The sequence below is a fragment of the Sus scrofa genome, chromosome 14 (assembly GCF_054392235.1).
Source record: "Sus scrofa isolate SSC_HxYL_T2T_F1_AM1 chromosome 14, Sscrofa_HxYL_maternal_Yorkshire_Landrace_v2.0, whole genome shotgun sequence".
NCBI lineage: Eukaryota > Metazoa > Chordata > Mammalia > Artiodactyla > Suidae > Sus > Sus scrofa.
In genome coordinates this window covers 40,487,208-40,514,176 of record NC_139396.1, presented here as the reverse complement: position 1 = coordinate 40,514,176, position 26,969 = coordinate 40,487,208, and the positions used below count along the sequence as shown (strand labels likewise).

Here is a 26,969-nt window from a genome sequence, read left to right as displayed (position 1 = left end):
AAAATTTTAACAAAAATGATAGGTTAATAAGTAGCCTGATATTGGAGGTAAAATTTACATTTTTTCCACTATTGGTCATGTTAAGCATTTCTCTCTCAGCATTGTACTTCTCTGATTAACTGATTGTGTCCTTGACACTCTTCCTTCCTTCCCTCTTCCTTCCTTTCCTCTTTCCTTCCTTCCCTCCCTTCCTCTTTTCTCTCTCTCTTTCTCTCTTTCTTTCTTTCTCTCTTTCTCTCTTTCTTTCTTTCTCTCTTTCTCTCTTTCTTTCTTTCTTTCTTTCTTTCTTTCTTTCTTTCTTTCTTTCTTTCTTTCTTTCTTTCTTTCTTTCTTTCTTTCTTTCCTTCTTTTTCTTTCTCCCTTCCTTCCTTCCTTCCTTCCTTCCTTTCTTTCTTTTTTTCTTTTTCTCCCTTCCTTCCTTCCTTCTCTCCCTGCCTGCCTCCCTTCCTTCTGCCTTCTTTTTATCTTTTGTTGGTCATTCACTCCATATGTTTAAAACTGAGGAAACATTATAATCAGGAAAAAAACATGTACTTAAACAACATCAAAATTCCACTAAGACTATTCTGAGAAAATTCAAGAGATTGGTTTATTATTTGTGGAAGTTTTTTTTTTTTTTAAATAATCAAATGCTAGAAGTCATGGCTATAAACATAAACTAGGAACACATTCGTAAGATTCCTGAATCCCAAGCGGGGAAAATTAAAATTTATCCTGGGGATGGTAGAGAACATTTGGAAATTTTTAGTAGAAACACAGTGAGATAAGTGCAGTGTTTTGAGTATTATTATTTACTTCATAAAGGAAAATAGTTTGGCATTGGCACTGACCATCTCTTGTCACCAAGTAGTGACCTGCTAATATCTCCTAAAGTTCTCCTTTACATTTATATCCCCTGATGTGAAAAAGGAAAAGGTATAATCAAGAGTAATGGCTTGACACCAAGCAAAAGAAAATTTTAGGCTGTAGATTAGAAATATTGCTGCAGGTGAGGATATTAAAATGAGATACAGCTACCAAAAAAAAAAAAAACTGATGAGGTGAGGTGCTGGAATAATTTAAAATGACATAAGTCAAATTCCTGCTAATAATAAAGCTTGAAGAGTAATTGGGATGAGCAGCTGAAATTATATGGGATTTGTTTTTTTTCTAATTTTTGTGATTAATCTGTTATGACAAAAGAATTATGTCTCTTCTTACAAAAATGGCATAAATTTGAAATAGCCATAGATAGCCTTTAATCTTATGTCTTGAATTTTTACTTTTTGTTCAAGAATACATGGAAGAAGGCTTTGCATCCCCCAGTGCCACTTTGTTTTCCTGTTTTTAGCCCTGAAGCTGGAGTCTTGGACATGTCAGTGTCCCATCTGGGAGAGGGTGATCTCTTACGGCACGCTTCCTCTTCCCCACCTCCTTACCAAGACCTTCATCACCACATGCATTCTTGACATCCCCCCCCCCCAAGAAGCTGCATGTAAGTAATCAGAGACTCACTAAGGGAGGACTTGTATCAGCCTGAGGAAAGAGAACATGCTGGTTGGTGGTGGCAGAAGTGAATTCATTATTGTCCAGGAAAGACGTGAAGAAAGTGGGACCTTTTATCCTTTCTCCTAAAGTAAGAAAGGATTCAAAATTTGGAGGAAGGAGGAGTTAAGACTAGGGACATAAACAGTCTATATCCAGGAACAGTAAAGGACCTGTGGCCTTAGCTTGGGGAGGGGCTTTCTTTGGGATTTTTTGATCTTTGCTGACTCCCTTGGCTCTGAAGTGGGTGTGGAAGAGCTTTGTCTCAGGGACACATTTGTCACTGGTGCAAAAAGTGTAGGGAGCCCCCTGCTTTTGACTTGCTCTAGGGAGAAAATGAAAGGACCTTTAATATCTCACTTTGCCTCCTCTGGTCTAGTGATGAACTGAGGAAAGGCAGCCTGAGTCCAAGGACAACTTTGTGACCCCTGAGGAAACCTAGGGTGTTTTTGGTACTTGAGGATGGTAGATATTTGGAAGAGGGTAAGAAACTAAAACACTCTCTTTTATTAATGTCTCCACTGGGGTCAAATGTTGTGATAGACTGAGTTGCTTAATGAGGTTATACATTCTACTAAGAAATTATTCAGACATTATTGAGAAGGGCATTTAAATATTCACTATAATTAGATATTGCAGAGCCAAGGGTCTAAAAACTCCCTGAATTTATTTTTCTTGAATAACATAGTTTTCCTAAATCATAAAGATGGTTGAGTACTGAATGAAGTTCTGGGTATATCAAAGTAAAAACTAAACTGTTCAACCAAAATAACTTGACTCTAATAAAAAGTATATTAGAAAACACAAGTTTTGAGCCTTGAATATATTATTGAATTATGCTGGATACTGACATACACTATCTCACTTACTCCTAACAATAACTCTGTCAGTTGGAGACCACTGTTCCCATTTTATAGATAAGGGTCAGGGGGCATCTAGGTTGCATTTGATATGGGATCCTAACCTAATTCTTCTGACAATGATCCAGACATCCTCCTCTTTACCTGAAACATATGGGTGAACTCTTAAAATTGACAAAACTGTTCACCGATTTTCATCTCAAGCTTGAATTTTGCTGGGGCCAAAAGAACCAAGATATCCATTAATGCTGGCTCATAGCTGGGTGAACAACTCTATTTTCACCTATTTAATTTTGGATTTGTAACATTTTGTCAAAAAATTTTAATTTTTATATTTAAAAATAAACATGTACAGTTGAGATCATTAATTGAACATCTACAATCCTATGTCCCAGCTGAGCTTTGGTAAGAATGTTGATTTGTTTACTCTGGGGTGATTGCATGTTTGCGTAAGAGTTCTGCTTTTACTCAGTCATCATCTAATTTGATAACTTGCATTATGAATAGAGGGACTCACTTTCTCCATAACAAACCTCTAAGAGGGATTTAATGATTGTCATTTCACATAAATTGAAATAAGACACAAAGCAGATAAATGGCAGTTGGATTCATGTGGCTAGTGATGTGGTTCAAACTAAAAGATGATTTTAAAATATTGGCTGTTACTCAGCTGGATGCCTCCATGTTCCTCCTGCTTTATTAACTAAATAGAATGGCTTGAACTCCTATATCATGTATTATGGGGAGGCTACACTCTTCTCAAGCTCCAAATACTGTTAGGATGTTTATGTTTCCATGGTTACACTTTGCTTCAGATTCCCACTGACTCCAAATTCTTATTTATTTATTTATTTTAGGGCCGCACCTATAGCATATGGAAATTACCAGGCCAGGGGTTGAATCAGAGCTGTAACTGCTAGCCTACGCCAAGTCACAGAGATGCAGGATCCCAGCCCCATCCATGAACTACACCACAGCTCATAGCAACACTGGATCCTTAACCCACTGAGTGAGGCCAGGGATCAAACCCTCATCCTCATGATACTAGTTGGCTTCATTAACTACTGAGCCATGATAGGAACTCCTAACTCCAATTTCTTGTTACCCTCATTGTCACTTTCCTACTAGAATAGCATCACTTTCTAAATGTTTGTCACCCATGTCCATCACAGAGGACATATCATTAGGTTTCTTTTTCTTTCTTTTCTCTTTTTAGGGCTACACCTGCACATATGGAAGTTCCCAGGCTAGGGGTCAAATCAGAGCTGTAGCTATAGGTCTACACCACAGCAACAGTGACACAGTATCCAAGCCACATCTGCAACTTATGCTGCAGCTTGCAGCAATGCTGGATCCTTAACCCACTGAGTGAGAGCAGGGATTGAACTTGCGTCCTCACAGACACTGTGTTGGTTTCTTAACTTGCTGAAACACAATGGGGACTCTTCACTGGGTTTCTTTACCTCAATGGCAGCTTCCTTGAGCTTCTCAGCCTCTCTCTGTCCTAAAACCCATCTCCCAAACATACTGAATAAATACGTAATTGTTTTTTTTATTCACTACATACATAAAGACTTTAATTAAAGTTATCCTATTTAGTCTTTGCTTACAGATCTTCCTGTTCTTAACCAATCAAATATATTATGTTCTTTTTCCTAAATGTACAAGAAGAATTCCCCTTATGAGGGATTCTGCTTATAGAACAGAGATAGATTTCAAATGGAGCTAAGTTTTGAAAGTACAGATTTTTGTCCTCTGGTTATGTTGATTTGACATTTGTGCAGCTGGAGATTCATGGATGCTCTTTTGCCCTGATTACACCCTTTTAGGTATAACTTTCAGTCTCTTAACCAGGGCTCATTCTTTTTCCTATTTAATATCAGACTATGATTTTTTTTTTTTTTTTTTTTTTTTGCAGGGTTTGGGGACAGTGATGTTCTCTGCTGAAATAATGATTTCCTGTCTCCTTTTCTGCTGCTGGTGGACTTGGGGAATATCTCATCAATAGGGCTCTTGGATTCAGGTATGGGGACCTCTGCCCTGAGCTCCACACCTCAGAAGACCCACATACCACAAACAGAAACCAAAGAAGTAATTAAGCATGCAAATGCCTCCAGCACTCAGGGTGTGTCCTTGAGCTTGGACATATCCTAAACTTCTGCTCTCCGGACCTACCCTCCTCAGGTCCAGGAAATTGGAAGTGTTTCACATCTTTTGTCTTCTGTATGCAAAGCAAAAGCCAGGTAACATAAATGCTGGGAAGCATAGTGTGTCATGCTGCAGACTTTAGAAAAGATCTTGATTTGAAGTCAGAGAGGATGTAAGCGTCAGGGGAGCTTAGACAAGAAACAAAGATACATCGATTTGTCAAATTCTCCCTCTCATATGCATGAATGAATGAGATTCTTCTATAATAAAGGATCATTTTCGAGTACTGCTGCACTTCCATGTTCTTTCTTCTTTTTGTGCCCTAATGTGATTCCAGAGGTAACCATTAATTACTTTAGTATTTACAAGGGCTACACATTGACATTTTCCAAGAGTAAACAATTCATATTCCAGTTAAATTTGAATATCTGTAGATGTAACCATAATGCATGGGGCATGATTTCAGTTTTTGATATCAGCAACAAACACTGAAATTATGAGTGGTCTTATTTTTGTAAATATATTTAATGTAATTTAATTTAGGTTTCAAAATAATTAACCAAAACTTTTTAGCCTAAGCTAAAAAACTTAATATAAGTAAAAAATAAAATGTTTCAGTTTAACCTAAAACTTTATCTAAATAACAATCTTACTCTCATATGTCTGGTGTATATAACTTATGTAGCTAGTTCAGTATTTACACAGTTCCTTGTCAAATTTATAAAAATGAAAATTGTTGGAGTTCCCGTCATGGCGCAGTGGTTAATGAATCCAACTAGGAACCATGAGGTTGTGGGTTCGATCCTGCCCTTGCTCAGTGGGTTAAGCTGCTGTTGCCGTGAGCTGTAGTGTAGGTCGCAGACGCGGCTTGGATCCCGTGTTGCTGTGGCTCTGGAGTAGGCTGACAGCTGCAGCTCTGATTAGACCCCTAGCCTGGGAACCTCCATATGCTGAGGGAGCGGCCCAAGAAATGGCAAAAAGACAAAAAAAAAAAAAAAAAAAAAAAAAGAATGAAAATTGTTATGGCCTGAATGTTTGTGCCTCTCCACCCAAATTCATATTGTGAAAGCCTTATCCACAATGGCATGGTATGCAGAGGTGGGACCTTTGGGAGATAATTAGGTTGAGGTGTCCATGAGTTAGGGTCCCTATGATGGGATTAGTGTTCTTATAAAAAGAGACAAGGGCTCTCTCTCCATCTTCACCACATCATCTGAGAACAAGGTGAGAAGGTGGCTGTCTGCAAGCCAGGAAGAGGGTTCTTATCAGGAACTGAACCTGATGGCACTTTGATCTTGGCCTCCAGACTCCAGACAGTGAGATATAGATGCCTGTTGTTTAAGCCACCTGGTCTATGGTATTTTGTTACAGTGGCCCAATATGATTAAGGTAGGAATACCTTGAGAACAATGACTAGGTGTTATTTCAATTTTACCAGCATCACAGAAGAAATATATAAAGTCTACTCACCTGTGTTCCTTCTGCAAGTCTGTTTCAGCAGAACCAATGCCGCTGTTCTTATTGCTAGCTGTTTTCTCCACTCTTGGTCTATATCCCTTTCTTCACATGTTTTCTTGGGGAACTACGCCTGGAATTATCCCTTCTCCACAATTTTATCATCAATATTTTACTCTTTACTGAAATTCCAGTAAACTTTTGAGTATTTTATTGTAACTTCCATGCTAGAAACAGAAACAAAACCTAAAACCAGCCATTGCACTATATCCCTTTAAAACTACAGTGCATGTCCCCACTTGCTTTCACAGATAATTTTCCAAGTTACCTAATATCTACATTCTACTTCCATAGTTACCAGTTATTCCTCAAATAATTCCTCTTTAGCTTCCATCTCTACCTCTTCATTGCCACTGCTTTTGTCAGTAACTTTCCTGTTACCAAATCCAGCCAACATTTTATGCATCCATCTTGTCTGAACTATTAGTAGCATCCAACTCAAATGACACTCCTTCCTACTGGGAACTTTTATTCTTTTCTTAGATACCTGGCCTCTCAGATATCCTCCTTTCTCATTATTTATTTTCAGTGTTCTTTCCCTTAGATACCTGGCCTCTCAGATATCCTCCTTTCTCATTATTTATTTTCAGTGTTCTTTTCCTTTTTCTAATTTCTAAATGTTGGCCAGCCACAGTTTTATGTTTTCTCTCAATAAGTATAATCTAATTCACTTGATTTCATCTAGTCACATGCCTTTAAAAATAATTAAGATAACACAAAAGATCAGGTGTAAAATCAAGCTCAAAAGAATCAAATATTTTCCTATCAAAATTTAGTAATAGTTTCAAGGATTCATGTGACTGTGAGGCACAGGAAAAGTAGGAAGCAATCAGACTGACAGCACAGCTCTCTAAGGCAGCAGCAGGACATGCTCTGGTTCCTATTTAACATGTCAAGCATTTAAATAGTGTATGAACATAAATTGTAGATGCAAAACAGAGATGCTTTGGTTATGAAACACCTGCATTTTATATGTAGGTGTTTATATAAATTGAGGAATATTTGCCAGAAATCTCCCCATAAAGCTATAAATTCCAGTTTTGTCTGCCCTAAGCTATCCTAGATAAAACAGATATATCCTGGTCAAACATTCCCTAGTTAAGTACAATCTCAGTTGCCAATCAATATAGTTCTCAGGAGTGTGGTCATAAACATACTTTCAAGGAGATTTGCTAGGCACACTCCTTCTTTCTTTACCAAAGGCACTGCTTTAGGAAAAAGAGAAAATGGATAGCAAGATTGTTACTACCCCATCCTGCTGAATTGATGTTGATATGGCAATATTGATGTGGATGTTGATGTGTGACTACCTCCCAAATTTAAAGCTAGCTCTCTTTACTCAGTGCCATACTTATATTATCTAGTATGTGCTAGACACTGTCCGAGGTTCTGGATTTATCAAACTAGGTTAAGACACAGACTCAGCCCTCATTCCTTCCTCATGAAGATGGTTGTATGAGAGATTCTAGTACAGAAAAGACATAAGCCAAGATTCTGAAGATGCATATACAACTCACCTTGGTGATGCTCTGAGGAGGAGCATAGAAGCTTCTCAATCTGTGGCAGGAAACTGCTTTCTACAAGAGGTCTAATGGATTTAAAATACATCACCTTGTGTTTAAATTAGTAAACGATTTTACTTCTGTATTTTGACAGTTGTCTTATATTTTTACATAAATAAACAAATATTTTTCTGTTTTCCATAGCTAACTATACCTAGAATCATGTGGTGTAAAAAAGTTCAGTAAATTTACCATTACTAAGACATTCTAAAACTTCTTTCCTCTACTAAATTCTAAAATCCTTGAAGGTGGGAATCTTTTTGATCATTTAGTCTCCAAGAGCACTAGCAAGGTGTTATAAATAGTAGGTAAGTGCTTCATAAACTTTAATTCTTTGAGCCCATGATTCAATTTTTCATTGCCCCTCTTGCTGCTCACATTTATACTGCTCTTTTCACATAGATTTCTTGGCCCATCATCATATTCTTTTATTTAAGTATGTTTTTAACACACTTGTTTTTTTCTGTTTACCCAGAAAATCTTCAAACCTGTTTGAAACAAACTAATTCACTAACTTTGTACCTGGACCTAGAATACCAAATATAACTAAAGAAAAAATGTATACATGGTCCACTTTAATTCTGTAAATACTAATATTAAGTAGGTTCTTATGTCTCCTTGGAAACTTAGTATATTTTCCAAGTTCAATGGCTATCCCATTCTATTAAACAATTATTTCATAAATTTTGTCTTTATAAACTATAATGCTTCTTTAAATAGTACTATCATGATACTATTTCCAATTTTACTGAAAATATAAAATCAATCAGAATATAAATTCATCTGTTCCCACACTCACTCACCCACCCACACCTGTGCCTACACAGGCTGCCTCCCTTCATGTAATCACAAATGAATTATCCATGGTTCAAAGTCAGCACATACATTTTTGGGATCAATACATCATCAAGCTTTTATTTTCTTCTTTTTCATTTGATCACTACCATCAGAATAGAAACAGAATGTAAATTCTCCTATAGTAAGAAAAATACCACCTTAAGTTCCTTTTTTCCTCTAGCTATTGCCCCATTTCACAGCTCCACCCTTAGAGAAATTTTCATGGAAAGTGTTTCTGCACTTTGATTCCAGTTCTCAATTTCCTATGAGTCTTCTCAGAGACTCCACGGGGGCTTTGTATGAATTATAATTTTTAATTTCTGTATCTTATGATGCTTTGATGATCTGGGGCCTTGTAGACCCAGGGAGGAACTGCCCCTCCAGGGCTGCAGATTCCTGATTCCTACAGATGTAAAACCACTCCCCCATGAATGCCTTTCATATATTCAGACCAACCAACCCAGAACCCATACCCTCACCACTTCCTTTATCAAATTCTTACACACCAAGCCAACATTCCCTTGCCATAAATCATCCCAGGGCCAGGTACTGGACAGCTAGAGACCATCCGTATAGCCCAGAGCCTACCAAAATTATTCAAACTAATCAGTTCCAAGCTTGCTCAGTGTACCTACCCTGCCTCGCTCACTCCTTCCTATAAAAACACCAATAAAGGCTCTAGGCTATGTTGTCCCCTCACTCCTTCTGCCTCCTGACTGAGGCTGGTGTACCTCAACTGACTCCCATGGTGAGTAGTACCCCAGGTTTGTAGAGACTAGGAGTAATGAAACCTCATTCAATGGCGTTGACCTCTCTGTGTGGTCAGTCACTCAGTTACCTTTTCAGATTAATTAAAACAAGCTTTCACACATATTCCTTTATCAAATTTTAAAGCATATCCCTCTATCAAATTTAAAAATATCGCTGGACATCAAATTCCTACTGTTTCCAAGAGAAAAAAAATAGTTCTCATATCAGCAGTGTTGTTTCTTCAAAAGCCACTTTCAAAACGTGGCTTCTAGACTACCACACTCCTTCTTCTTCCTCTGGGCCACCTGCCTCGGTCTCCTTGGTTGGTTCTCACTGATCACCTGGACCTGTGAATTTTGAAATTTTAAAGTTTGATGTTTTCAGTTCTTGGGTCTCTTATCATACCCTACCCACTCTTCCTAGTTGATATTTGTAGTTTTGAGAATTTAATCTCTGAACCTACAGATGTGTATCTCCAGGCCAGACTCCTTTTCCAAATTTAGCACTTAGAGACCCATCTCCCAACACAGCATCTTCCCTTTGTTGTCTAAAAGAACTTTCAGAGTAATATGTCTCAAAGTTCGTTCCTTACAACTCATCTTGGATTCATCTGTGACTCCTTATTCCTTTCTTGCCTTTATATCATCCATCAGTGAGCTGTGGCTCTTCCTAATAGAATAGCTAGAGTGATCACTTTAATATTGGAATTGTGTCACTTACATGCCTTGGATGGTTTCCCATCTTACCCAGGGCACAGACAAAAGTCATTACCACAGCCTTGTAAGGACTTTCAGTATTTTGCTGGCTATATTCTTCTCATCTCCCATCCCCCACTTATTCCTTTCTATTACTCTGGCCTCTTTGCTGTTTTTAAAAAGAGGCAAAGAATTGTCCTGCCCAAATACTTTTGCTCTTGCTGTTTTCTTTGCCTGGAAAACCTTTCTCTTCTATCTAGAGGTCTCAAGCTCCTCCTATCCTTCAAGCTTCTACTTAAATATCACTAAGGAGCCAGGCATTTCCTAACCACCCATAGAAGAGTGTGCCATCTGGGTTCCAAATTTGTCTCTAGCCCTCCAAACCTTTTCACTTACTGTACACTTTTTACCTTTTTTATTTTTTGAGTATCTGTTTTTCCTTCTTTAGGTCAGTCCACTTTGACTAAGATATAGGCCCTATGAAGTCAGGGACTTTTTCAGCACCCAGGGGAAGGCCAAGTGCATGGAAGGGAGCCCACGTGTGTTTGGTGAATAGACAAATGCATCCAATTTTAGTTCAATAAAATAATAGCAAATAAAAATTTTGTGAGAAAAAGTAGTGAAAAAATTCACTATTAGTAATTTCACAATTTAAATTCCTTTTATGACACTCTTCCAGTTGTAATCTCTTTTCTCTCGATTCAGATTCCAGATATATTTCACATCGTTACTCCTTGGAGTGGTCTGATTGCAAGTTAAGATCATACCTCTGAGGTTATGAATAATAAAATGCAAATAGGAGTCTTGCATATTTTAAATCCATTTACTTTTCATTTCCCTATGTAAATAGAGGAAACTGTAGATTTTATTGTTGATCTTTAATGCAAGGTTATCTTGAAAAGTTAAAAAAAAATGCTTATGATGCAGTAGATTAAAAATCTAAGCCAAAATTGGAGCACAAATACTATAATATAGCCCTAAACAATGGATTAACTTGAAACATACAACCACACTAATTTCAATGTAAAATAAATTATTCCTCACCTCTAAAATTAAAAACAGTTAAGTTTTATACCAAGTTACTGTCAGATCATTTTTGATAATAAGCAGCTGAATTGCACTACCATTATTATTTTTTGGTTCTATGATCTCTTACAACTAGCTTTGGATGTATACAAAAACAGGCTAAGAAACAGACTGTCGCCTTATAGCACTTACTAAAAAATTGCACTTTCATCATCACAGAGGATCTGACTAGCTCATTGTGTTACAAATTTAACCCTCTCAGGAAAATTTTTCTTACTTTCAAGTTATAATTGATTTATTCTCTAATGATAGTTTGCTGTGTAACATAAACTAATCCTCCCAAATCTTCACATCTGCCAGTGATGAGACAGAAAGATGCAGTCAACAACCAGTTAAAATGTTAATTTAAAAACAGCATTCTATCCATAATTTAATTACTGTAGCTATTTACTTATTTTGCCAAAGGTTTATTTGCTGTTCAAGAGAGAAAGAAAATCATTTTGCTCATGCATTTGATGATAGTAAGAAGTTCATTATATGGCTAATTATGGTTGATAAGTTGACAGCTTTGGAACAGTTCCAGAAAATCTGTCAATTTCTCACCACAGACAAGTTCTGTGTTACAATCCCCTCTAGCAGAGGTTAAACTATTCAATTATTCCTAAAGTGTTTGACCTCTTTTCTTGTATCCTGCAGGGGAAAAGCTTTGCCATTTAACCAACAGTGAGAAATCCTTGCTGAGGTTGAACATATTCTTTTATTCCCTCAGCTAGTTTCTGTTCACCTGACTCATGGTTGAAATAGTCTAGTTAGATTTCTATGAGGAAGGAATGATTCTTTTTCCATGATTCCATACTTTCCTGTGCTTCATAAGTTCCTTGTAAAGTCTTAAATATATTTTGATATTTTCTCTAAAAAGCCAAAAAGATCTTCAGTGTTGTCTGATCTGCAGAATATCGTCAGTTGAAATTACTTTAGTGGTTTATTGTTTTTCCACTATGTGAAATATAGCATAAATGAACAGGAGTATATGAAAACACACTTACAGTTGAAAAAACAGTACAATGATCACCCACATTTCCACTACCTGGGCCAAGAAATAGAATTTTACCTCACCTTAGCAGCCTGATGAAATTTCCTTTGCTCTTCCCCAGAGTAAATCTCTTTCTGAATTTTGTAGTAGTCATTGCTTTCCTTGTTAGGTCTTTGCCAACTTTATGAATCCCTATTCAGTACTAATCAATGTGTCATTTAATTTTGCATATTTTAAAATTATATAGAAGAAATCATAGTGTGTGTATTCTTGTATAACTCATTTTGTTGACCACTAATCTTTTATGTCATCCGCATGAATACTTAATGGCTGTTATCACATTTATTTACTGCTTAAATAAATGTGAATACATGGATTCCATATTGAATACATGGATTCCATATTGTTTACTCACTTCAATTTTGATTGCTCTTTGGGCTTGTCTCCAGTTTTTGCCATTCTGACTTATGCTATAATAAAAATACCTGTAATGTGTTTGGGGGATACACTGTGCTTTTTCTCTAGGGAGCTCTGCCTAGGAGATGAGATGCTAAATTGTTAATTGTGATCATGTCCAGTTCTCCTGTAGAGTGCAAATATATTTCAGAGTGTTTTGACTGATCGACACACTCAACAGCAGCAACATAATGTTAACTGGATTTTTTTTACAGTCTGCATAAAATGATAGCTGATTACTTTAATTTGCATGTCCTTTATTTCCATCAAAGTAAATGTATTCTCATATGTCTCTAGGTCATTTCTTCTTCCTCTTAGTATCTGTTAATACCTTTTGCCTACTTTGTTAAACCATTTTTAATATATTCTCTAACTTTCTATAGTCTTAATGGTTTTTATCTAATTTTGGGTGTGTATTTTTCCTTCTGTATTTCTAACACTTTTCAATTTTATTAAAATATAGTTGACAAATAACATTGTGTAAGTTTAAGGTGTACATCGTATTAATTTGATATATTTTGTAATATGATTACCAATCTTTGTTTTACATGTTTAGAGACATGTTTAGCTGTATCCAAATTAGTGTTACTTAGCATTCTTGGTGAATTAGCATTATACAGAGAACTTCAATACTTACAGAAATGTTTTTATGCTAGGTAGTATGTATTTTTATTCCTGGACACATTTTTGAATTAAACTTTCATTCTTCAACATTAATATAGCTACACCTGTTTTGATTAATATTTGCATATATATAATGCAATTAAAGGGTGAAAAAAGGGATGTATATATATAAGAAGAACTATATTTACATATATGTAACATTAATTATTTATATATATATACATATACATACCTTTGCTTTCTACCTTTATTCATGTGTGATTTTTATGTGTTCCTAAAACAGAGTTCAGCTGGATTTATGTTTTTAAATCTTATCTGAAAACATTTTCATTTTAAACTTTCAGTTCATTTATCTTTTTAAAACGTGTGTTAAATAAAATAATTTTAACAGTTTTGTTTCTGGGAAAATTTGGGAAGATAGAGATTTCCTCTATGTTCCCTGTTCACACAAATGTTCCTTCCATTACCAACATTCCCACCAATAGTACATTTGTTACAGCTGATGAGCCTGCACTGACACTTTATCACCCAAAGTCTATAGTTTACATTAGAGTTCACTCAGTGTTGTATATCTTATGGGTTTGGACAAATGGATAATGCCAACTACCATCACTGTAGTCTCATACAAAGTGTTTTCACTGCCCTAAAAATCCTCTGTGTTCTGCCTCTTTATCTCTCCCCTCTCAAAGCCCTGGCAACCACTGATCTTTCTACTGTGTCCATAGTTTTGCCTTTTCCAGAGTCTTATATAGTTTGAATCATATACATTATATAGCCTTTTCAGATTATTCACTTAGTAATATACATTTGTAGTTCCTCAATGTATTTTCATGACTAGTTAGATTATTTCTTCTTAACACTGAATACTCTTCAATTGTCTAGATGTATCCCAGATTATCTACCCATTCACCTACTGAAGGACATCTTGGTTGCTTCCAAGTTTTAGCAATTATGAGTTAAGATGCTATAAACAGTGACCAGGTTTTTTGTGGACATAAGTTTTCAGCTTCTTTGGGTAAATACCAAAAAGTGCAATTGCTGGATTATATGGTAAGAATATATTTAGTTTTGTAAGAAACTGCCAAAATGTCTTCCAAAGTGGCTGGAACTTCTCATTCTCACCAGCAATGAACAAGAGTTCCTGTTGCTCCATATCCCTGCCAGCATTTGGTGTTGTCAATGTTCAGATTTTGGCCATTCTAATGGGTATGTAGTGATACTTCATTTTGCCTTAATTTGCATTTCCCTGATGATATATTATGTGGAGCCTCTCTTCATATACTTATTTGTCATTTGCATGTCTTCTATGGTGATATGCCTGTTTGGGCCTTTGGCTCAGTTTTTAAAAAAAGGAAGTATAGTTGATAGATAACACTACATAAGTTATGAGTGAAGAGTATAGTGATTCACAATTTTTAATGGTTATACTCCATTTATAGTTATAAAATATTTTCTATATTCACCATGTTGTATAAAGTTTCCTTGTAACCTATTTTCTACCTAAGAGTTTGTACCTCTTAATCCCCTTACCCTATCCTGCCCCTGTCTCTCCCCACTGAAAACCACTAGTTTGTTCTCTTTTAATACATGCATTCACTGCTATAAATTTCCCTCTAAGCACTAATTTCTATGTTCCCCACAAATTTTGATAAATTGTGTTTTCTTTCTCATTTATATTTTTGTTAAATTCCAAATATTTTAAAACTTCTCTTGAGAGTATTTTATTTGACCCAAATGTGTTTGGAAGTGTATTAAGTACTCCCCATGTAGTTGGGGTTCTAGTTTTCTTTCCAATATTGATTTCTAGTTTAAATTTATTGTGATATGAGAACAGAGAATGTATGACTTCTATTTTTTAATTTGTGAAAGTGCGTTTTATGGCCCACAATGCAGTCTATCTTGGTGAATGTTCCATATGAGCCTGAGAAGAATGCATAATTTTTTGTTGTTGGATGAAGCAGTCTTCAAATTTTGCTTATGTGCAATTGATAAAGTGGTTGAATTAAACTATGTTCTTATTGATTTTCTGCCTACTGGATCTGTCCATTTCTCACAGAGGATTATTGAAGCCTCAAGCCATGGTAGAAGATTCCTCTATTTCTCCTTGCACTTCTATCAAAATTTTTTTTATGCTCTTGGGGCATGTGGAAATTCTTGGGCCAGGGATTGAACCTGCATCACAGCAACAACCTGAGCTGCTGCAGTTGCAATGCTGGATCCCTAACCTGCTGTGCCACAGGAGAACTCTATAGCAGCTTTGTCTCAGGTAGCATGACGCTCTGCCGTTAGGCACATACATAGGACTGTTATGTTCTCTTGGAGAATTAACCACTTTATCATTATGTAATGCCCTGTAATAATTTCCTTCATCTGAAGTCTTTTCAGACTGAAAAGACTGAAATTAATATATCTACTGCTTTCCTTTGATTAGTGTTATCATGGTATATTTTTTCCACTTGTTTACTTTTACTTCATATGTATCTTTATATGTAAGGGGATTTCTTACAGACTTGCTTTCTGATATACTCTGACAATCTCTGTCTCTTAATTGGTGCATTTAGACAGTTGATGATCAAAGTGATTATTGATATAATTGGACTAGTATGTACAATATTGTTGTTTTCTATTTATTGCTCTTGTTCTTTATTAATTTTTGTTCCACTCTTTTTCTGCCATTTGTGCTATTATTTGAGCATTTTCTATGATTCTATATTCTCTCCTTTCCTAGCATATCAGTTATACTTCTTTTGATTTTTGTTTATTATTTATGTTTCTTAGTGGTTCTCCTAGTGTTTACAAGTTATTCAATTCCACTTCCAAACAAGACAACATCACTTCACAGGTAGTGTGAAGACTTTATAATAACAAAATAATCCTGGTAAAGTAATAATAATAATCTTAATTCTTTCTTTCTGTTTCTTGAATCATTGATGTTGTTAATTTCACTTATATAAAAGCATATATATATGCATATACAATCACATACACTGCTGCTATTATTTTGAAAAACTTTTTCTGTTAGATCAATGAAGAAAAAAATGGAAGTATTTACACATTCTTTTATTCCTTTTTCAAATATATTTCTTTATGTAGAGTTGAGTTTCTACCTTATATTATTAGGATGATAGATAGATAGATAGATAATTTTTCTTCTCCCTAAAGAACGACTAACATTTCTTTATGTCTTCTTTGGAGAATTGTCTGTTTAGATCTTCTGCCCATTTTTGATAGGCTTGTTTGTTTTTTTGGTATAGAGCTGCAGAAGTTGTTTATAAATTTTGGAGATTAATCCCTTGTCAGTCGATTCACTGGCAAAGATTTTCTCCCATTCTGTGGGTTAGCTTTTTGTGTTGTTTAGGGTTTCCTTTGCTGTGCAGAAACTTTGAAGTTTGATTAGATCCCATTTGTTTATTTTTCTTTTTATTGTCAATACTCTGATAGGTGGATCTGAGAAGATGTTGCTGTTGTTTATGTCAGAGAGTGTTTGGCCTATGTTTTCCTTTAGGAGTTTGATAGTGTCTGGTCTTATATCTAGGTCTTTAATCCATTTGGAGTTTATTTTTGTGTATGGTGTTAGGGAGTATTCAAATTTAATTCTTTTCCATGTGGCTGTCCAGTTTTCCCAGCACCACTTATTGAACAAGCTGTCCTTTCTCCATTGCATATTCTTGCCTCCTTTGTCATAGATGAGTTGGCTGTAGGTGCGTGGGTTGAATTCTGGGCTTTCTATCCTGTTCCACTGATCTATATTTCTGTCTTTGTGCCAGTACCATGTAGTTTTGACGACTGTTGCTTTGGAGTATAGTCTGAAGTCCGGGAGCCTGATTCCTCCAGCTCCATTTTTCTTTTTCAGGATGTCTTTGGCTATTCTGGGTCTTTTGTGCTTCCCAACAAACTTTAAAATATTTTTTTAAAATTCTGTGAAAAATGTCCTTGGTAATTTGATAGGGATTGCATTGAATCTGTACATTGCCTTAGGTAGTATAGTCATTTTGATAATATTAACTCTTCCAATCCACGAGCATGGTGTATCTTTCCATCTATTTGTGTCATCTTTGATTTCTTTCATCAGTGGCTTGTGGTTTTCAGAGTACAGGTCTTTTGTCTCTTTAGGTAGGTTTACTCCTAGGTATTTTATTCTTTTGGATGTGATGGTAAACAGGATTGCTTCCCTAATTTCCATTTCTGCTTTTTCATTGTAAGTAAATAGAAACGCTGTTGATTTCTGTGTATTGATTTTGTATCCTGTGACTTTGCCAAATTCATGGATGAGCTCTAACAGTTTTCTGGTAGCGTCTTTAGGATTCTCTAGGTAGAGTATCATGTCATCTGCTAATAGCGATAGTTTTACTTCTTCCTTTCCAATTTGGATTCCTTTGATTTCTTTTACTTCTCTGATTGCTGTGGCTAGGACTTCCAGAACTATGTTGAAGAGTAGTGGCAAGAGTGGACATCCTTGTCTTGTTCCTGATCTCAGCGGGGTTTCTTTCAGCTTTTCACCATTGAGAATGATGTTCGCTGTGGGTTTGTCGCATATGGCCTTTATCATGTTGAGGTAGGTTGCCGTTATGCCCACTTTCTGAAGGGTTTTTATCAGAAATGGGTGTTGGATTTTGTCAAAGGCTTTTTCCGCGTCTATTGAGAGGATCATATGGTTTTTATTTTTCAGTTTGTTAATGTGTATCACACTGATGGATTTGCAGATATTGAAGAACCCTTGCATCCCTGGGATAAACCCCACTTGATCATGATGTACAATCCTTTTAATGTATTGTTGGATGCGGTTTGCTAGTATTTTGTTGAGGATTTTTGCATCAATGTTCATCAGTGAAATTGGCCTTAGTTTTCTTTTTTTGTGGAGTCTTTGTCTGGTTTTGGTACCAGGGTGACGGTGGCCTCATGGAATGAGTTTGGGAGTATCCCTTCTTCTGCATATTTTGAAGTAGTTTCAGAAGGAGAGGTGTTAGCTCTTCTCTAAATGTTTGATAGAATTTGCCTGTGAAGCCATCTGGTCCTTGATTTTTGTGTGTTGGAAGTTTTTTAATCACAGTTTCAATTTCAGTTCTTGTGATTGGTTCATTCACCTTTTCTATTTCATCTTGGTTTAGTCTTGAAAGATTGTACGTTTCTAAGAATTTGTCCATTTCTTCTAGGTTTTCCAAGAAACACATGAAAAGATGTTCAACATCAGTCATTATTAGAGAGATGCAAATCAAAACCACTCTGAGGTACCATCTTACACCAGCCAGAATGACCATCATCCAAAAGTCTACAAACAATAAGTGTTGGAGAGGGTGTGAAGAAAAAGGAACCCTAGTACACTTTTGGTGGGATTGTAAACTGGTGCAACCACTGTGGAAAGCAGTATGGAGATGCCTCAGAAAACTAAACATAGAACTACCATTTGATCCAGCAATCCCACTCCTGGGCATCTATCCAGAGAAAACCACGACTCGCAAAGACACATGTACTCCAATGTTCATTGCAGCACTCTATTCAAGAGCCAAGACATGGAAACAACCTAAATGTCCATCGACAGAAGAGTGGATCCAGAAGATGTGGTACATATACACAATGGAATATTATTCAGCCATCAAAAAGAAGGAAATACCAGCATTTTTAGTAACATGGATGGACCTAGAAACTATCGTGCTAAGTGAAGTCAGCCATACAATGAGACACCAACATCAAATGCTTTCACTGACATGTGGAATCTGAAAAAAGGGCAGACGGAACTTCTTTGCAGAACAGATGCTGACTCACAGACATTGAAAAACTTATGGTCTCCGGAGGAGACAGTTTGGGGAGTGGGGGGATGTGCTTGGGCTGTGGGATGGAAATCCTGTGAAATCAGATTGTTTTGATCATTATACAACTACAGATGTGATAAATTCATTTGAGTAATAAAAAAAATGGAAAAAAAAAAGAACGACTAACATTTCTGGCAAGGTTGATGTCCTGGAAAGACTTTATTTCCTCTTCACTTTTGAAGGTTTATTTTGAAAAATACATTATTATTCTGTGTTATTTTTTTTATCAGTAATTTAAACCTTGCACTCCATTCTTCTCATTTGCATGGTTTCTGAGAAGTTGCATGCTTTCCTCTGGCTTCCTTCAGGATTTTTTCTTTATCTTCGATTTTTAATAATCTGAAAATGATAGCCTAGGTTAGTTTTTTGATTGTTTATCCTACTTGATGTTCTCTGAACTTCCCGAATTGTGATTTGGTATCTGACATTAATTGGGGGAAGTTCTCAGTTATTATTGTGTCTTATGTGTGTGTCACACCTTTTTTGCAGTTCTCTCACATTCCTGGATATTGTGTTCCATTTTTAAAAATCTTTGTTTTCTTTGGTTTTTGTTTTTTTGAAGTCTTTAATAACGCATTCTCAAGGTCAGAGATTTTTCCTTCATCTGTGTCCAGTGTGTTAATAAGCCCATTAAAGGCATTAGTCATTCTGTCACAGTGTTTTAATTTCCAGCATTTCTTTTTGGTTCTTGGGATTCCATCTCTGCTTACACCATCCATATGTTCCTGTTTGCTGTCTACTTTATTTACTAGAGTCCTTAGTATACTAATCATAGTTGTTGTAATTTCCCAGCCTGACTTCAACATCCCTGCCAAGTCTGGTTCTGATGCTAGTTTCCTTTCTTTCCAATGTGGGTTTTTTTTTTTTTCCTTTTGTTATGGCTTATGATTTCTTCTTGATAGCCGGGCATACTATCCTGGGTATAAGGAAGTGTTGTAAATAAGGCCCTTAGTGAACCAATGGGAAGGTTTGGGAGAGGAGAGTGTCCTGTGTTCCTGTGATTAGGTATGTCAGTGAGCCTGTGCCTCTGATGGGAGCTTCACAAAATCTTCTCAGGTTTGTTTTTTGTTTTTTTTTTCCTTCCCTTTAGTTGGAACAGGATATCTAGAGGTGGTTGGCCTTGGGCTTTTCCCTTTCCTCAGGTCAGTTATGCTTATCAGAGCCTCATCAATGCCCCAGTCTGGTTAAGTTCTAGCTAACTCCTTTCACCTGAGGGGTGGTCTTGTTAAGCACAGGAGTGCTCTGGTGGGTGTTAAAGTGGCTTCTCTCCTCCTGCCCTCATGGCCAGAGTTAGAGGGAACTTCCCTCCAGTATTTACCATGAGAACCTTGTGGAGATCCTGCCAGTTAAGTCTGAAATTGCTGTAGGGGTCCTTCTATGCCTGAGTCTCCTGGGTTTTTTGTTTCTCAGGCTCATCCACATGAAGGTGCAGCACTTTGTCAAGGACTGTTCCCATTTTCCTTCCTGGCACTCGTTTCTGCTCAGGTCAGTCTTGACTCTCCCCCACCCCCCCGCCACCCTTGTCTGCCTCTCTGGTTTAGGGGCAGTGGCTGTCCCTGTGGAATCCCTTTCCCATGGGTTAGAGAGTTGTTGGCTCTACAATCTGTTTAGCATTTGTCCTTGTCTTGGGGACAAGCTCCTTACATGTGGAACTAGAAATTGAGAGTTTTGTCCTCTTATTTTTATTTTAATTACTAATAGATACTGATTTAATCCTATTAGTTTATATTTTGTTTTCATCCCATCTTTACCATGTTTCTTTTACATTCATCTTTGTTTAGAATTGATGGATTTTTTAAATCCTATTTTGAATTTTTTTTTGCTATGTTGCTTACATTATGTTAACATAATTCTGCTGGATATCGAATTCATGATTGGTAGTTACTACTGTTATTTTTCACTCAGCATTACCAGGAGAGATCAGCTTTTGGTCTTTTAGAGAAGCAGGCTGTTAACTCCGTTGTCACTCTTTTGAAAGCAGTGTTTTCTCTCAGGCTACTTGTAAGAACTGGTGTTAGTAGAAGCTGTTCTGTGATTTCACCACAATATGTCTACATGAAGCTTTTATTTACCCTAGTTCAGATTTGTCAGGCTTCTTAAATATGTTTCTTGGAGTCCTTCACCATTTATAAAACTTAGCTGTTCCTTTTTAAAATGTTTACTCAGCCACATTTTTCTCTATCCTCACATTAGGAGTTTTGAAATGAGCATATGTTAAACATTTTTATTCTACCTTTCATGTCTCTTAAATTAATTTTCTTATGTTCTTTGCTCTCTCTGCTGAAGTCATGATGAGTTCTTCAGTTTTATATTTCAATGTATAATTTTTTCTTCATGTCTATGACATTTTTTTAACACACGTCAGGATTTTACATTCATTTATACATTTTAATTGCTGGAAGTATGGTTTTGTTATAGTCTTTCCAATTTGCTTGCTGTTGACGCATTTTCAAAACTGATGTTTTGAAACAATAAAAATTTTATGTGTCTAATGATGCTATCTAAAGTTTTTGTGGGTCTACATTTTCTCTTTGTGGTTTCCTTTGGCTTTCACTGATATTGTAGGATTTCCCTCTTACATCAGACGCACACCTAGTAGGATATGTCTGTCTATCCATCTGTCTATTGAGTCAGAGATTTTAAGGAATTAGCTCATGTGAGTATAGAGGATGAGAAGTTCCAGGATCTTGTCAAGATTTAAGAAATCATAGAAATAAAACCAATGGATCACTGAAATAGTAATTATTAAAAGTTTATTGTGCAGAAAAATGAATTCATGACCTGAGAACACATAAACTGACTAAAGAATGAGGTTCAGAGGCATTTTGATATAAAGCAGTTCATTTACTGCAAAGGCAATAGCTGTTTATTCTCCACAGTGTTAAGTTATAACATTAGACTTTTTCTAGTGGTGAGAAATTTGTCAAGAGTGGTAATCTCACTTTAATTTTTGAGACCAGCTTAAGTTTTGTTTATGCTTTTCAGCAAAATTAACAAAAAGTGGCCCAAGTTAAGTTTCACTTAATTTGCAGAATAAGCTAAATTAAGTTTTGCCCGTAAGACTAAACAGGTGTATCTGCTCAGGGAATTTCAAGTCTGGTTTCCATTTTTGTTTGATTTAATAATCTTCAGTTGGTGAGTTAGAGACTTGGTAATTGATGAGAACGCTCATTCTGAGCCAGTAGTGTAAGATCCAGTCTGAAAGCTGTCAGGCTTGGGACCCAAGGAGACTGAAGTTTCAGGTCCAGTCTGGAGGCAGGAAAAGACCAGAGTCCTAGACCAAACACTCAGGTAGGAGGAATCCTCCTTACTGGTGGGAGGTTCAGCCTTTTTGTTCTCTTCAGTCCTTTAGCTGATAGGAAGAGGCCCACCCACACTGAGAGAACTGAGTTTAGCAGATTTTCACTCTAATGTTCATCTAAGAAACATCCTCCCAGACACAGGAGCGTAAGTTTGACCAAATATCTGGGCATCCTATGGTCCTGTCAAGTTGACATGTAAAATTTACCATCACACCTTTATATTTCATCATTTTTGGAAATAAGGAACATCGTTTCCTTGGAACTTTATCTGTGGAAATGCTCTGAAAACTGAGATGAAAGTGGATTCATTTAAGAATTGGTTACATTACCAATCCAGAAACATCTGGAATATAATTATTAAACTTTTTAGGCAATTCAGACAATATGAATTAGGCTGAAAACCCATGTGTTGGATGCTATGGTTTCACATTCTTGAGAGAAATCACCCCCCCTTCCACTGAGCATGAAGACAGCTGGAGACAATTAATTGTAAATTTTGGGGATGCAGATTTAGTGATAAGTCATCATATTACCAAGACTGTTACCCTCGTATTAGACTCTCTTAGAGGGGGTGATGAGTTTGTGTTTACTTTTTCTGTTCCTGAGTCCTGACAGGGGGGATGTCAGTAATTTGATTTTGAAGTTAACTGGGTTTTGGAAAATGCTAAGAAGGGCTATGGCCACCTCAGGTACTTCTCTCTCTGAATCTCTGTCTTAACTTCTTCCCTGTCCTGACTTTCTCACCACATTACCTTCTCATGCAAACTTTCATGCTTTTTATAATTTTATCCCACACATGTTGCTATTTTCATGAAATTAAACTTAGATTGCTAGAAATGAAACTTCAGTGACTAATTTTAAACATTATTTCTTTGATCTCTGCATTACTTAGGATGCTTCAATATAGACAACATATTAAGAGTTTACCCTACAAGTCCAAATGATAGAGTTTAAAGTCATGAATCCATCCTTTATTGATATTAATATTACAAGTGGGAGTTCCCAATGTGGCTCAGCAGAAACGAATCTGACTAGCATCCATGAGGATGCAGGTTCGATTCCTGGCTTTACTCAGTGGGGTTAGGGATCTGGTGTTGCCTTGAGCTTGATGTCATTCGCAGATGCAGCTCTGATCCTGTGTTGCTGTGGCTGTGGCTTAGGCTGGGCAGCTACAGCTCCAATTCGACTGACCTCTAGCCTGGGAACCTCCATATGCCATGGGTGTGGCCCTAAAAAGACAATAGACAAAAAAATATTACAAGTGAAAGAAAGTTAAAAAAAAGAAAAATCCGAAAACTCAATGAAGTCATGAGTCAGAAAAGTTGAACCTTGTTTTGAAAGTTCTCTGAACTCTCTTTCCAATAAGCCAAGCGGATGTAATTGGTTTCATGTTATGGATCACTAAAGGACAGAGCCATGAGATGGGTGTGATAAATATAAGCACAGTTTTTAAAGGAAGTAAGAATGGATTTTCAGAACATAACAGTAGTGTGTCCAAATAGGAGAAGCCTCACCCAGTGCTCTGGGGAAATGGTCACCAAATTAATCTACCCAGGGTGGATGAGAAATTGGCTTAGCACTTTTGTTTGAGATACCTCTCTTTATTAATATCCAAGGGGATTTCCTTCTTGAGAAGTTCCTTGGATGCCAAAAGCATATGTAAAATAAAAAGTAAATAGGTACTAATCTGTTAGTTTAAACAGTGTATACAAACACGGCAGAATGGAGACAAATAACATATAAATGGCTGCAATGTGGCTTGGGTCTTTAAACCTAAGCCCTTCTAAAGCCTGTATTTTATTGTGCAAATCCTGGAGAAGCACTGTAATCAGGTAAATGCTGCTGTCCTGTATCTTTCTTCCTTTTCAAGCCAGTTCTGTGTCTTTCTCGATCTTCTCCAACCCTGACTGGTGTTGCCCTTACCTCCCTCTAGTTATTTTGTTTGTTCATTAAGGCTGGGTTATTATTTAGAAAGAACCCGGGCAATTCTTTGCAGTTGCTTTAAGGAGAGGCTTTGTAGTATGAGTGATGGTCAACTGGCTGTCATAGGTTTACCTATCCTGTTGAGAATTTATGTCTGGATCCCTGTGACAAGCCTTACACAGTTCACTCTCCCTCCCCCAGTGAGCCTTTTGTAACTGCATGTGGATATTTGGAAATGCATTTTCCTGTGCTGATCCAGAAGGTTTTCTTTGGTTTCATGAAATTTTAAAACTTTAGGTTGAAATAACCTTATAATGGCTCTGTCCATATGAAAAAAAAAATTCTCTGGCAGTGTTTTACTCCTTTTTTGAGTCTGCATTTCTTGAAAGGTAAATGAGAGTTTATTAGACTTCAATGAAGGGTATTTCCTTTTCTATATCTTGTGTGAGAAAATGCAGAATGTTTGAAATTTCCTATTGAGTAGTTCTTCAAATAAATTGATATTTTATTAAGCGGTTCAGCATCTTCACCCAAAAAATAGTGATTTATGATGTGAAAACATGATTTTTTTTTGAGAATGCTCAATGGATGTTTGTACTCAAGAACACTGTGAATAGAATAAACCTATAATTACCCCAGCTCTTCACGGCCCAAACCTCCGGAACAACCTCACGGCCCAAACCTCAGGAACAACAATACATGGAGTTTACCTCCTAAATCAGCGGTTCAATGGCTTGAAACTGGAAAGCCTGCACTTTTGCTCTTTTACTATTTCTACCTTAGCAGACAGAGTTCTTTGCTGCTAACAGTAGAAACTCTTGTAAGCAGGAAGTGAACTGACTGCTGAGCTAATGGTGGTGAATAGCTCCCAGATGCCTTGAAATCCTGGAGAACACAGAAACTGGTCAGGAACCTCATGATGTTCACTCCACACAGGCAGCTGGACTTGCATAGTGGCTGCTGGTCTTGCCTCCCATTCACACCCAGTTTTACCCTGCTGACCTCTCACAGTCCTGCTCTTCAGGTACAAGCAGTTTTACTGGGCAGATATAATTTGAACATATGCCTGTTAGAGGCACCGACCTCAAAGAAATAGATGGCCAGAAATTTTACCAGCAAAAAAGGATTTACTTGGGATGAGCTGAGAATTGCACATTGGAGTCTAGGAACCTGGATAGCCACCTGCAAATCCCCATACAACATGGGAAGGAGAGGCCTTTTTTTAAGGAGAAAAAGGGATTTGGAAGGGCCATAGTAAGTAGGAACCACGGTTTTCAGGGCTATGTCCTTGATGGGAAAGCAGTGTCTCCCTCCAGTTCAGCTGGGTATGTCACAGGCCGTGAAAGCTTTCCCTGCTGGTCTCCTAACTCTGTAGTATTTAGTTGAAATCTCTCTCTCTCTCTCCTTTTTTGTCTATTTATGGCCACATCCTCAGCATATGGAGGTTAACAGGCTAGGGCTCAAGTCAGAGCTGTAGCTGCTGACCTAATGCCATAGCAATGCCGGATCTTTACCCACTGAGCGAGGCCAGGGATGGAACCTGCGTCTTCATGGATACTAGTCAGGTTCTTTGATCACTGAACCATGATAGGAACTCCTGAAATTTCTCTTTATTACTTCTTTTAAGGGTGGAAACTCGAGATAAAGTATACCAAATAATATGTTTGGACAATATGAGAAATTAAAGAAGAGATGCATTATGGTTAAATCACTATTATTGAGGAAAATTCATGGAACAGATTCATCAATGGCCTTGGCTATATATAGTTTATTTCATGGTGCCTGCTCATCAACTACTTTTAAATTTGAATTAATGAAGCACTATGACCTCAATTATAACAGAATTCGTTACTTCTGTGGAGTGACAGTGCTATTGCATTTTTCATTATAAATCCTCTTTTCTGTGGATTTATATCTTATGATATTAATTTGTATGAGGATGAAAGTTGGCATTAAAAGTGGCTCAGCTCTTAGGAAAATTTTCTAAAAATTGTTTAAATTAGTATTTGCATCAGAACAATGAACCATAATTTATCTGAAAAGTACTCTTCCAACTAAAACAAATTTATTCTATACAGAAAATGTTTACTAACAGTTACTCTTTCCTTCAGAATAGTTTCTATTGGCATTTAAAACTATTAATAGTTATTGTATCCTGAAGCACAAGTTCCTTGAAATAGCTCTGCCTATTGAACATTTTCCCCAATTATTATTCCAGAAATGGAACTGGCCAGTCTTAGCTGCTCTTTATTACTATTTTAAGATACCACTCTAATGCATGCACTTGTAATAAAGGTGTTTATAAGAGTGGTACCTGCTTGCTACAAAGGAAACTTTGTGTATGTGTATGCATGCACATACATGTACATGCTCATTTATTAGATATAATTGACATGTAACATGTGTATAGGGGGTGCAAGATTGATTTGGTAATTTATATTGCAGTATGATTGCCATTGTAGCATTAGCTAACCCCTTTCTCATGTCACATAATTACCAATTCTTCTAGCGGTTGGAACAGTTAACAATTCTTCTAGCGGTTGAAACAGTTAAGATTTATTCGTTTAGCAAGCTTAATACTTATAATACAATTAGGTTGCCTGTAATCACTGAACTCCATATAAGATTACCAAAACTCACTTAACTACTAGTTGCAAAAGTTGTACCTTTAAAAACATCTCTCCAGTTCCCCCACTCTCTCAGGTGCTGGTAACCACTATTCCATTCTCTGTTTATTTGAGTTTGGTGCTTTTTAGATTCCCATATAAGGACTACTATACAGTATTTATATTTCCCTATCTGACTTAAGTCATTTAGTATAATAACCTCAAGTTCCATCCATATTGTAGCAAATGGCAGGGTTTTCTTTTTTCTCATGGCTCATTAGTATTACATTTTGCCTGT

At 36.7% G+C, this 26,969-nt stretch overlaps 1 protein-coding gene across 17 annotated transcripts in view; it reads left to right on the top strand.

Annotated features, from left to right (window-relative positions):
• The window catches only part of LOC110256746 (uncharacterized), a 437,041-nt gene extending 415,709 nt beyond the window's left edge, over positions 1–21,332 (top strand). For 8 of the 17 annotated variants that reach the window (XR_014826573.1, XR_014826578.1, XR_014826574.1 and 5 more), the window contains 3 exons: positions 1,331–1,474; positions 4,303–4,407; positions 18,184–21,332. Coding sequence is in view for 6 of the 17 variants with exons in the window: in XM_084994805.1 (XP_084850931.1) it covers positions 1,331–1,474; positions 4,303–4,331 (173 nt within the window). In the remaining 11 variants the exon portion in view is untranslated. Of the gene's footprint in view, positions 1–1,330; positions 1,475–4,302; positions 4,819–18,183 lie in introns of those variants that run through there. The other 9 variants (XR_014826577.1, XR_014826575.1, XR_014826576.1 and 6 more) reach the window with 4 other exon arrangements.
• The last annotated feature ends 5,637 nt before the right edge of the window (positions 21,333–26,969 follow it).